At 43.3% G+C, this 13,024-nt stretch overlaps 1 protein-coding gene across 1 annotated transcript in view; it reads right to left on the minus strand.

Moving 5' to 3' along the window:
• LOC117347455 (potassium voltage-gated channel subfamily H member 4-like) overlaps nucleotides 1-13,024 on the minus strand; it is a 188,320-nt gene that overhangs the window by 70,552 nt on the left and 104,744 nt on the right. The window contains exons 3-4 of the mRNA XM_033918434.1: nucleotides 9,063-9,194; nucleotides 1,834-1,961 (exon numbers count right to left, since the gene is read on the minus strand). Of these exons, the coding sequence (XP_033774325.1) occupies nucleotides 1,834-1,961; nucleotides 9,063-9,194 (260 nt within the window). The remainder of the gene's footprint in view (nucleotides 1-1,833; nucleotides 1,962-9,062; nucleotides 9,195-13,024) is intronic.

The raw sequence follows: 13,024 nt of genomic DNA on the forward strand, positions 1-13,024 counted from the left end.
TTCCAGACCCAGGCGGACCTCTCGACCCCAGTCGAAATGTGAGGTCATTAAATTTGCTGATGACACCAAACTCTGTAGCAGGGTCAAAACCAAGGAGGATTGTGAAGACCTGCAGAGGGACCTGATGAGACTAGAGGAGTGGGCAAAAAAGTGGCAAATGAGTTTCAACATAGATAAATGCAAGGTCATGCATGTAGGGAAAAAGAACCCGATGTTCAGCTACAAAATGGGGGGAATATTGCTAGGGGTGAGAAACCTTGAAAGAGACCTGGGGGTGATGGTGGACACAACATTGAAACCATCGGCGCAGTGTGCAACAGCCTCAAAGAAAGCAAACAGAATGCTGGGCATCATCAAAAAGGGTATCACAACCAGGACGAAAGAAGTCATCATGCCGCTGTATCGTGCAATGGTGCGCCTGCACCTGGAGTACTGTGTCCAGTACTGGTCGCTGTACCTCAAGAAAGACATGGCAGTACTCGAGGGAGTCCAGAGAAGAGCGACTAAACTGATAAGAGGTATGGAAAATTTTTCATACGCTGACAGGTTAAAAATGCTGGGGCTGTTCTCTCCATGAGCGTTGTTCTGACTGCTACTGATGTTTTTTAATGCTAAGCTTTGTTATTGAATATCTTTTTTTGGGGGTTGGGGGTTGATTAGGCTAACACATAACCAGTTACATCAATATACTGCCCCTCATTGCATAAGCCAAACTGATTAAAGGCAGGACTGCTATTTATGCCATCCAATTTAAGTGGTTGACTTGTGCCGGGAGGGACTGAATAACAGCACTTAGCCCAACTCCATCCTGGAATGACCATGAGATAGTTAAGTGACCAGGTAGCCATGAACCATCAATTTAACTGGTTGGCAGCCATTTCTGGCTGGTTAAATCATTTTGAATATCGGCCGGTAAATTCATATGGGATGGGTATGGTGTTGAACCGATCATTCAATTGACCTGCTTGGAAGGCAAGTGTTCTGTTCAGGTATCTTTTGTAACGGCAGGCCTTTAGTGTTGGGTGGTTGAATAGATGGACTCTGCATCATGTAGACTGCTTTGATTGTGTAAACCACTCAGAAAAAAGCAGTATATCAAGTCCCATCCCCTTTACTGCAGCTGATTAAAATATAATTTTCAAAGCCATTATTTCGTAACCCTAAAAGAAGCTTCTTTGCCATTTCTATGTGTCTACAAAGATATGCTCAGCAGGACCAACACGGAGCATGGCTGATGTCCCACGTAACCTTCTAAGCAACAAAGAACTATAAAAAAGGTACTGTAGAGGGAATGTATTTCCAACACGACGTCATTATGAAGAGGTACACCTTTGTATTGGTGGAACAGGGACCCGACACGGTCTGTGTTTCGATTGACAAGTCTTCCTCAGGGGTCCGAAAGAATTCACAAAGGTCCACAATGACGTGCTAGGAAACCGAACTGCTCGTAGGAACGGAAATACCTTGAAGTGCAAGTGGTTCGGTTTCCTAGCACGTCATTGTGAACCTTTGAATTCTTTCGGACCCCTGAGGGGTCCCTGTTCCACCAATACAAAGGTGTACCACTTCACAACGACGTTGTATTGGAAACAAAGACTTGGCATCGTATACAATGCCTCCGCAGGACCTTTTTTTGGTTCCACGTAACCTTCCGGCCAGTATGGATTTTCACAAGGGGAGGCTAGATATGGTAGAGCGGCTTCCTAAACAGATACACAACTCATGGCAGTCAAGGGAAAGTCAGTTATTGCCATGTAGACAAATTAAGGACAAAATTCTAAGCTCAATGACTTCTAGTCAAAAAGTGAGAACATTTAGAAGTACGTAGCTCACACTGTTTATGCTCATCTGACGCTTCCTCTTGCCAGAGACCTGGTTGGTGAGGTGATACAGAACTGTGCGGCTTTGCCTCCGAGCTGGGCTGAAATGGGAGCTCCCAACCTTTTTACTCTTGCGTTTTTCTTAGAATGAAAAAGAAGAGAAATACATGTTAGACGGTGCAAGAAAGCTGTGTTACTGTGTAATATTTTAACAGTGCAAAAAACAAAAGATCCTTTGTCGATTTCAATACACATAGATGTTTTTGAGGTTCTTGCTCTCAATGGCTCAAAGCACCTGGGAGCAGCCATGATCATATTATGTCATACATCAGCTGGAATGGAATGGGACCAGAGGTGGACTGACCATCGGGATAACCGATGGAGCCTGCGGACCAACAACAGTAGGGAGCCTACTCTCCTCTAGCTTCTACTTGGTTTACTATTTTTTTGATAGGTGGTTAAGGATTTATGACCATTATTGCTCAGGGACCAAGATCATTGTCAGTCTGCCCCTGAATGGGACCAATTCATTTGCAACCTGTGTAATGTATCATATATAGTGATCAGGGCCGGATTTAGATGAAAAGAGGCCCTAGGCTATTCCACTTATGAGGCCCTTTCACCTCCCATTTTTAAGTTTGTAAATTACATGAGAGATAATAAAATACATCATTACTGTGATATATATCAATATGTTAAATGAAACATGTTGTTTTTGGTACTAACCTTTATAAAAAATGTGACATGGATAATAAATAAAAAAAAGTCGAGAAAACACTTATTTGGACATTTATTCTCAGCACCATATATAGTACTTGTAACAATAACTAATCAAACATAACACACAACATTGCCCCTTCCTATCTTTATAACCTCTAATTTCTGATTATGTTCTTCCCTCATTTATTGAATTATCTGTAAACCGTGCCGAGCTCTATCTTTATGGAGATGATGCAGTATACAAACTTAAGGTTTAGTTTAGTTTACTCCTCCTCTCTCTTTCTCTCTTTCCCTCTCTCTTTTTTTTCTCTCTCTCTTTTTCTTTTCTCTCTTCCTCTCTCTCTTTTTTCTCTCTCTCTTCTCTCTCTCTCTTCTTTTTTTCTCTCTCTGTGTCTCTTTTTTTCTCTCTCTTCTTCTCTTTTTTTCCTCTCTCTCTCTTTTCTTTTTTTCTCTCTCATTCTCATTAAAAGGTGTCATGTATGCAGGTAAATTAGGGAAATCCCTTTTCTTCAAATTCACCGAGCTTTGGAACAACCTCCCTGCCCTGCTTCGGAACCTAGGCTCATTCCAATTATTCCGAAAGCATCTGAAAACCTGGCTTTTCTCCAAAACGTAAAGCTATCTATTTAAAATGTAAAGCTAGCTATCCTCTTCATAACCTCTAATTTCTGATTATGTTCTTCCCTCATTTATTGAATTACCTGTAAACCGTGCCGAGCTCTATCTTTATGGAGATGATGCGGTATACAAACTTAAGGTTTAGTTTAGATCCAGAAAAGTGATGTGCGACTGCCACTGTCGTGGATGTTTACAGGAATTCCACATTGAAACCTTTTCTTCTATGCTAGCTCAGGAAATAAAAAACTAAAAAAAAAGAATAATTAGTTTTTCATATACTGCTCAGATAAGATCCGAAGGCAAATCCAAAAATTCTTCGACAGAAAACAATTCCAGCTCATGGTCCAATCCCTAGTCCTAGGACTTTTAGACTACTGCAACATCCTCTATCTCCCCTGCCCCGCAGTCTTGATAAAACAACTACAAACAGTACAAACACAGCCCTGAGACTGAAGAAATACGACCATATCACTGCCGCTGCTCCCAATACAAGCAAAAATACTATTCAAATTTTACTGTCTACTATTTAAAGCCTTGAATGGAGACAGCCCAGCCTATATGAACAACCGCCTTATCCGAACTACCTCAACCAGGCAAAGGAGAGCCCAGACACCATTCATGCACTCCCCAATCAAAGACGTCAAACGCAAAAAAATATACGATGGCCTTACTATTTTATGGATTTCCCCTCCCCCCATATCCTTTTGGGTGCAGTTTGTAGCGCGGTGAGCCGTGCTGAATGGCCCATGCTGCTCCCAATGCTCATAAAATTCCTATGAGCATTGGGAGCAGCGTGGGCCATTCAGCGCGGCTCTCTGCGCTTAAAACTGCTAGTGCAGTTTGCTAGAAGAGGCCTTTTGTCTCTAAAATGTTTGTAAAATCTTGTCTGTATAGTTTTATATTATTCGTTTGTAATTCCTTTTTTTACTATTTTACTTTCTGTACACTGCTTAGAAGTATGATAAGCGATAACAAATTTTAAATAAACTGTAACTATAAACCGTAAACTATTATTCTGGCTCTGCTGCTTCTTTATCCCTCTTAGACTGTTTTTACGGAGCACAGCAGATCGTTAGAGAGAAATTCAGCAGAGAGGATCATCTCAAAACTCACCCCCCCCCCATCCTCTAACATCTGCTTTTAGTGCATTCCACTGTAACTTGGAAAGAGCTCTCAGGCAATTAGGAGAAAATTAGATCTGATGGACTTCTGGTCTTCTGTCATCTCAAACCAACTGGTGAGCATTTCTCTGGCTTTACTGAAATGCCATTTTCTAAATAGAAACAGGTCAGCTGCAGAGGAATGAATGAATGAGGAGCAGGAAACATTATGCGATGCTTCTAAGCAGCAAAGGAGACATTAAAAAAAAAAAAAATCACATTTCTTTTCCAATTAATTTACTTATCTTTTACTCCACTCCTGTTTCTCTCTGGCAAGTGTCTCTTTATGTTATGGGAAACCATTGGTGCCTTTCAGAAGTGGCGAAGGTCAATGTTTGCACAGCTAGCTGAAAGCAGAAGTGGGGGGGTAGGTCTGTCAAGTGACCCACAGCTTTCATGAATGATAGCAAAGGTGCTCACAGTGAAGAGAATATGGAAACGGTAACCATTTTTAAGCACACCATAATTACCATCAAATTCTTATATAATTGTGATGTAGATGTTGGGAGGCTAAAGCGGGAGGAAGGGGGGAGTAGGGCAAGGTAGGAGAACTTTACATCCTTGGGGTTAGGACACCTGTGTCAGTGGGGCCACTTGTCAACATAGCAGTGTGTGTGCATGTCTTCCTCTCCCCCCCCCCCCCCAGCATCTCCTCTATCTGTGTATGTTGGCTTCTCCTCTAAACCATGTGGTGTCTCCAGCCAAGCAACATCTTCTCAATGTAGGTATCTCTCTCTCTCCCCCAGCCAAAAAGAATATTACATTACATTACATTACATTAGGGATTTCTATTCCGCCTGTGCCTTGCGGTTCTAGGCGGATTACAATATAGAAAATATCTGGGATATTCCAGTAGAGTTACATTTCAGGGTAAGAGTAAGTTACAGGAACAGTGATGAGTTATGATACTACTTTCTGGGTGCATCTCTCCACCCTCACTAGCCATCCAGGATCTGTATCTATCTCTGTCTCTCCCTCCCAAGTCATCCAGGATCTCCTCTTTCTCCCCCCTCCACTCATCCATTGGTTGATAAGGGGAGGGGAGATGGATAGGTAGCACTAGGGGAATTTTGGTGGGCAAAAAATTTGTTGAAGGGTTGGTAGGACGACGAGGGAGGTCGGGGTCAGGGATCAGCATTTCCTTCCCTTCCTCACTCTGGGTATGAGTCTGGTGTTAAGGGTTTCCAGGTCTTCCTTCAGGAGCAGAATGGGGGACCAGGGTGGGCATTCACAAGGTGCTGGGCCTAGATAAGAGCATTTTCTATCAGAGGTGGTTTGAAGTGTAACCACTCTTACCACATCCTCTGTGGAGGTCAAGGCAGGTCATTGGCCTTATTCTTCTCCTCGCTACAGTAGTGTTGTTGATAGGACAGGAGACAACCTATCAGTCAGGGCCTGTTAGTGCATGGAGCTTAATAAAGTTCAAAAAGCTTCATCGTTTCCATTTTTTGACACATGCATTAAGGCTCAGGCAGCAGCTGAAGAACTGGTGTGGCAAACAAAGGGTAAAGGGTTAAAGGGAATTGTATGGAGAATATTCTCCGAAATTCTGCATATCACATTTTGCCTGGTCTACAAGACAAAGGGAACCCAGAATTACAGAAGGCCTGAATCTTGTGCTTTGATTTTTCCTGTAATTACTTTCGATTTAGTTTCTCTGTGTGTTTCTCATCTATTAAGGACAATGAAAAATTACCTCTGAAGCTTTCTTAGCATAGGTCATTTCCCTTTTGCTCAGGCCTGGTCTTTCCTCTCTACCTGGTATCTGTGTGTTTTTCTCTATCTGTAAAGCAGTAAATAATACCGGGGATGCTTTCTCCCACAAACCCAATTATAGCTGTGTGCTTCCTTCTTCTTGGATAGCAGTAATTTAGGTTATGAGACCTAGACCTCAAAATTATGGACATCCTGCAAAAACCTGGTTTATTTTGTGCATGGTTCCCACTAATTAGAGGCACCCATGATCTCTTAGCCTGGGAAAACTATATATGTGCTAATATCCCCAATAACATCAGAAATACTGTCAGACTTTAACAGGGCAACTGCCACTTGAAAGAAAACTGAGAGACTAATAGGAAAAGTAGTTAATAAAAAGAGAGCCATGGCCCAGGCTCGGGGTGATTTTCTGTTGGCCCATACATGGACTAGTTTCCCTGCAGAGTCTGACAGAAATGCTCTGTGTTCCTGTGTATGAATGGTGAGATTTCTTTTCCTCCGAGTGTGTGAGTCTTAGTCGGAGTCAGGGACTCAGGCCATTTCATCCTTAGGGGGGATTGATTTTAATATACACCGACTTGCACAAAGCTTTGTGCTAGGTTCATTTTTGAGCAAAACCCTTTTCTGCATCATACAGCCATAAAACATGACTCGATTACAGCCTTCAGACAGCTGCACTGGCTACCCATCTCGTCACGAATAACCTTCAAAACTTCATGCATCATTCACCGTATATTTTACGGAAACTCCGCGGCTCCTCTCATCCAGCTCTTCTCCAAGGCATGGTCTACTTCCCGCAGAACCCTCAACAGAATACTTCTAAATATCCCTTCCACAAAAAATCTGCAATACAGATGAGACGTGTTTTCCACTCCTTGCTCACCTTTCTAGGCATAAAAACTTGGAATGACCTTACTGAAATGACCAGGATGGAACCTAACCACACCAAATTCCGGAAGAAACTGAAAACTCATCTGTCTGACACCTAATCACTTGTATCCTCTTCTCCTCCTGTATCTTCCTGCCCTCCATTGTCCCCCCTACCCTCTTCTAACCCCTTCCTCCATAATGTTGCCAAGAGCTTGTATAGGTATGTGCAACGCACAAATGGAAGAAATAAAATAATTGAGTGCAGAGATTGTTCTATCCTTGCGCCAATGTTAATATACTTTTGGTGTAATGGTCCCTGAGTTAGAAATACTTTCTCCTATTTATGGTTTTTAAAATCATGCTTACAAATATCTCTAAACAGGTTCAGAAGCATAGGTCTATTCCTTTCTCCTTTTATAGCAAGTGGGTGTGCCAGGGAATGAAATGGCAAGTATTGCATTTGCTTGCATTCTGTGAAATTAGAGAAGTCTTCCATTATAATGCTTAACGCATATAAGACAGGCCAGTGAAAAGGCTTAGGTTTATGAAAAAGAAGGAGGAGGGGACCAGAAGAAAGGCTTTGTGCAGCACTGTTTGCTCCTCTTTGAAAATCTTTAGAACCCGTTTTTAAAGTTCAGAAGTATATGCACCAGCCTGCAGAGTGGGTTCTTTGTCATAAAATTCATAGGCACAGAGGATTCCAGCTGCTCTTTTTTGTATAATTGCAATTTTCTTGTATCTACATCCAAACTCAGCATTGCTTCATTGTATCTCCAGTACATCAGTGTCTGTGTCGTAAAATAGGAGTTTCACAACTATTGGCCAACACATTTCTAGGAATGGAGGAGCAATTATTCTCATTTGTGTTCTGCAGTGACTAGCCTTAGCATATCATGATTAATTTCCCTGGCCCGGTAATGTAACATTATATTGTACTTGGGCTCATAATAAACACAGTATTATTATACCAGTATGCTATATACACAAAATTTACAGACTTAGTACTGTGGTGAAATATTTGCCTTTTTGGCACAGTGGTTTTGAACACAGACCTTAGGGACCACCTGGCCAGCTGGGTTTTCAGGATATCTGCAGTAAATATGCAAGAGATAGGTTTGCATGCACTGCCTTTGTGATATGCAAACCTATGTATCTCATGCAAATTCATTGTGGATATCCTCAGTGGCGTAGCAAGGGTGAGAGGCGCCCAGGGCAGTGGTGCTCCTCCCCTGCCCTCATCTCTGACCTCCCCTGCTCCTTCCCTATCCTGCTTACCATGCATGCCCCACCCACCCCCGCTCTTGCCCTGATCCCGTCTGCCACACGCATCCCCTCTCCCCTTCCCTCATACCTCTAGTTGAAGTTGTTGCTCGTAGCGGTCAACAACCCCTCACAACCCCGTAGGCTCTCCCTCCGATATCACTTCCTTGTCTTCAACAGCAGATGAATCTAGAGACTAGTGGTTGGTGGACGTAATCCCATAGTTTCTGGATTCATCTGCTGTGACTAAAGGAAAGAAAATTATCAGGTAAGGACATAATTTTACCATCCTTGTCACCAACCACTAGTCTCTGGATTCATCTGCTGTGACTAAAGGAAAGAAAATTATCAGGTAAGGACATAATTTTACCATCCTTGTCACCAACCACTAGTCTCTGGATTCATCTGCTGTGACTAAAGGAAAGAAAATTATCAGGTAAGGACATAATTTTACCATCCTTGTCACCAACCACTAGTCTCTGGATTCATCTGCTGTGACTAAAGGAAAGAAAATTATCAGGTCAGGACATAATTTTACCTTCCTATGCGCGGCACCCGATGGGGTCGCATAGAGCATCTTGACTGCCGCAAACAATTTTAGCTAGAGGTATGGGGAAAGGGAAGGGGGTATGCACATGGCGGGGAGGAATGGGAAGAGATAGGGGGGGGCAGACAGGAGGAGGGGTGTCGGCACCCCCTCCAACATGGCACCCAGGGCAGATCACCCCCTCGACCCCCCCTCCTTACTATGCCACTGGATATCCTGAAATGTGGGCCCTGAGGGCTAAGTTGAAAACCACTGTTGTTGTACCCTGTTATATCAGTGTTTGGATGTGTTCCTGCTCTTGATCATTAGCATAAGTTCCTGCTGCGCCCTTCTCCCTTAAAGATTAATTACCTTCCTTTTTGTCATTCTGCTGGGGTTTCTCTCGGCCCTCTGAAAGATCTTTGAAGGAGAAGAGGAACAGGACAACTTCCCCTTTTTCATTCTTGATCGGTACAATGTCCAGTAGACACCAGAAAGGGGTCCCTGAAAAAGCAGAGGAGGAAAGAGATGTAAAGTAATGATTATTGACATATACTATGATCTTGAGTGAGTCATTTAACCCTTCCTTGTGTCAGGTACAAATTTAGATTATAAGTCCAAGGGGTATGAAAATGCCTGCTGTAGCTGAAAGGCATGAACCAAATCCCTTCCCTTCCCCCACAATCTCCAGAAGATGCCTCACAGCATCTCAGGCAAAGTTCTTCCGTCCTGTTCTGTAGCAGCTCCTACTCTTCTAGTGCTAATTCCCACAAGCTCTGGCTTTCGGTGCCATCATTAAACTCAACCAATACATTTCATTTCTCTTGCAGCATCCCCTCTCCCCCAAATAATTCCACCAATGTATATCATTCATGCACTGTGGGGGAAGTTGTGAGGAGAACGAAACTGGAAGTTCAGCATACAGAGCCCAAAGTCAGGGCCAGATTTAGGCATGAATTTTGAAGACATCAAGCAGCCGGATGAACAAGTAGCCTATTCCCACTTAATTTAAGACTGTATGAACCCCGAAAATGGGGTATAACTTTGGTTGTTTTGGTGGCCTGGACATCCAAGTAGATGGCTTAAAGAAAAAAAAAATACTTTTGGATGGTTAGCAGTTCGGGTTCCGAAAATGGCCTCTTCTATGCCTAGGAATTTGGATGTTTTGTAGGTAATGCTCAAAGTCAGAATTAGACATCCTATCAAAAATGGCCCTCCACAAGTATTAGGTTAGTATAAAATAGGAACGTTAGACTCTTGAGTTGAAGCCTCTGAACTAGGCCTTAGAAAAAATATTAAGTGAACTGCTATAAACATTCCAGACATCTCTGCGAGTAAACAACTAATGCTATATGACAAGAGGAGGCAAGTTTACCGTTCAAATTTATTTAATACACGACAAAATCATATAAGCTGAGCGTTTGAAATTTTTAAACAGGGCAATATAAAAGGAAATTAAGAAATGGAATATAAGAGAAGATGACCTATGTCAGTGGTTCTCAATCCTTTCCTGGAGGACCAGGCCAATCGGGTTTTCAAGCTAGCCCTAATGAATATGCATGAGAGCCATTTGCATATAATGGAAGTGAAAGGCATGGAATCTGCTCCATGCATATTCATTAGGGCTATCCTGAAAACCCGACTGGCCTGGTGGTCCACCAGGACAGGGTTGGGAACCACTGACCTAGATTATAAACATCAATTAAAAGAGATTACGTTAGCATTGATATCCTAATTAACTGTAAGATAATTACAAGAATTACCATACTAGGACAGTCCAAAGGTCCATCAAGCCCAGTATCCCGTTTCCAAAAGTAGCTAACCCAGGCCCCAAGTACCTAGCATAGGGTCAGCAGATGTCTGGCTTTCCCCGGACGGCTTTTTCAAAACCCAGCACTTTGGGTTTTGAAAAGCCTCCTCAAATTGTGTCGGGCAGCGAGGAAGTCCACGAATGCGCATATGCCACGCGCGACATCATTGCATGGCATCTGTGCCTACGCGGACTTCCTCTCTGCCCGACAAGAGTAGGCAGTGTGGGGCGGGATTAGGGCATTACACGGTGGGGATGGGCAGAACTGGGCGGGTCTAGGGGGGGGTCTGGATTTTCCGAATGGATTTTATGCTGCTTATCCTAGGAATAAGCAGTGGATTTCCCCAAGTCATCTCAAAAATGGCCTATGGACTTGTCTTTTAGGAAATTATCCGTACCTTATTAAAACTCTGCTAAGCTAACCAATGTCACCACATTCTCCGGCAATGAATTCCAGAGTGTAATTACATGTTGTGTGAAGAAATATTTTCTCCGGTTTGTTTAAAATCTAGTACTTAGTAGCTTCATCGCATGTCCTCTAGTCCTAGTATTTTTGGAAAGAGTGAACAAGCGATTCACATCTACCCTTTCCACTCCACTCAGTATTTATAGACCTCTATCATATCCCCCCCTGAGCCATCTGTTCTCCGAGCTAAAGAGCCCTAGCCACTTTAGCCTTTCCTCAAAAGGAAGTCATCCCATCCTTTTCCTGTACCTTTTCTAATTCCGCTATATCTTTTTTGAGATAGGTGACCAGAATAGAGTGATACCAGGGCATTATAACATTTTCCTCAACAATGACACCAAAGGAAGGGAGACACTTAGGGGAGGGAGGGATTGGACTATTCATATTTATGTACTGGGCTTGCACAACAACAGCAGATGCTGAGACCCTGACAAGGTTAGGAAACTCTCTGGCCAATATTCAGTGAGAGTTAACCGGCCGGAAATGGCCACCGATCGTGTCTCGGCAGCTAACCAAACATTTTCAGTGGCATTTAACTGGTTATCGCCACTGAAAATGCCCAGTTTAATGCCGAAAAATAAGCCAGTGATGTTGTCATTCTGGAGCATGATATCCAGAACTCAAGTGGCAAGCAAGACTTAGCAGGCAAATAAGGCCACATAAAAGGGAGGGCTATTTCCCCGCTAAGCCACAGCCAGTTAAGTCTCAATATCGCTTTAAGCAGCCATGCACCAACTGGGGATCGAAAACCCAGATAGTCAACGCCAGTCACCCGGAAATGGCCAGACACTGAATATTTGTTTTTTTAACGCCGGCAACAGACAGTAAAAATACTACCCACTGCCGGCTGAATATCGGACGCATAGAGCTCCTTTTACTAAGCTGCGTTAGTGGTTTTAGCGCGTGCTTCATTGCTACGCGCGCTAGACGCTAACGCCACCATAGAACTGGCGTTAGTTTAGCGCGGGGGCAGCGTGTGCTAAAAACGCTAGCGCACTTTAGTAAAAGAGGGGGTTAGTTTCTGAGATCTGGACTAAAAATAAAGTAGCAGCGAGGCAGTGCATCTAATTTCACCTGTCTACAGCTAATGACAAGCAAAGGACATTAGCGCATCTGGACGTGTGTCTAAGCGCTCCTTTTACTAAGCTGTACGATAGCGGTCTTAGCGCGCACTTAGCATGCGCAGAATCGCCGCGCACGCCAGACGCCGACGCCAGCATTGTGCCGGCGTTAGTTCCAGCCGCGTAGCGCAGGCTTAGCCCACGCCAAAATTCTGCGCGCGCTGAAAATGCTACCGCAGCTTAGTAAAAGGAGCCCTAAGTGCTTTGAAAATGAGCCCCACACTCTATATACTAAAGGGTTTTCTGGATACCAGGAGGTGAAGAATGAGATTTCCAGCCTCCAGAAGAGAAAAAGACCCCAGCCAAGACACAACAGAGGGGGTCTCGCTCTGGGCTGTAATGAGAGGCTTCTATTCAGAGAGGGCCGGGAGAGAGACATCGTTATTGGGAATAGATAAGTATAGGTATTAGTGGTACGCGTGGGTTGAACTGAATTCTTTATTGTGGAATTTTTTGATTATTTTCAAGAAATGAAAGTCAGAGAGTGAACTATAGAGTAATTTGTTTCTCTTCTGTGCGTCTGAGTCATGTTGTCTGTGGTAGTCTGGCCTGTCGACTTAATCCCTAAGCCATAAGCGTTCAGTTTAACAGTGCATTAACACTCCTGTGGTGCCCTCACAGAAAATGTCCCCCATTACCTTCTGACCTAGATAGTGAAGTATGTTGAATTTTTCTAGAGTAAAAAGTGTGCGTTTAGCAAACTAGGGCCTCCACAAAGAGGTTCTTCTGACCACTGAACGCCAAGACTGTTCAGGATCATTTTCCTCGCGAGGCTTATCCAGGATACTCTCAGACCCGAATTATATTTCATCTTATGTGGGATTTCATTTCTCTTCAGTTTGGTTGGACTTAATATACTAGGACCCCTGAAGTAGGCTTTTTTTATTACCTGAACTGTATTTTGGAACGAGTTATCATCAATTACAGCCATCTAGTT

This window comes from Geotrypetes seraphini, chromosome 13, assembly GCF_902459505.1.
Source record: "Geotrypetes seraphini chromosome 13, aGeoSer1.1, whole genome shotgun sequence".
Lineage (NCBI taxonomy): Eukaryota > Metazoa > Chordata > Amphibia > Gymnophiona > Dermophiidae > Geotrypetes > Geotrypetes seraphini.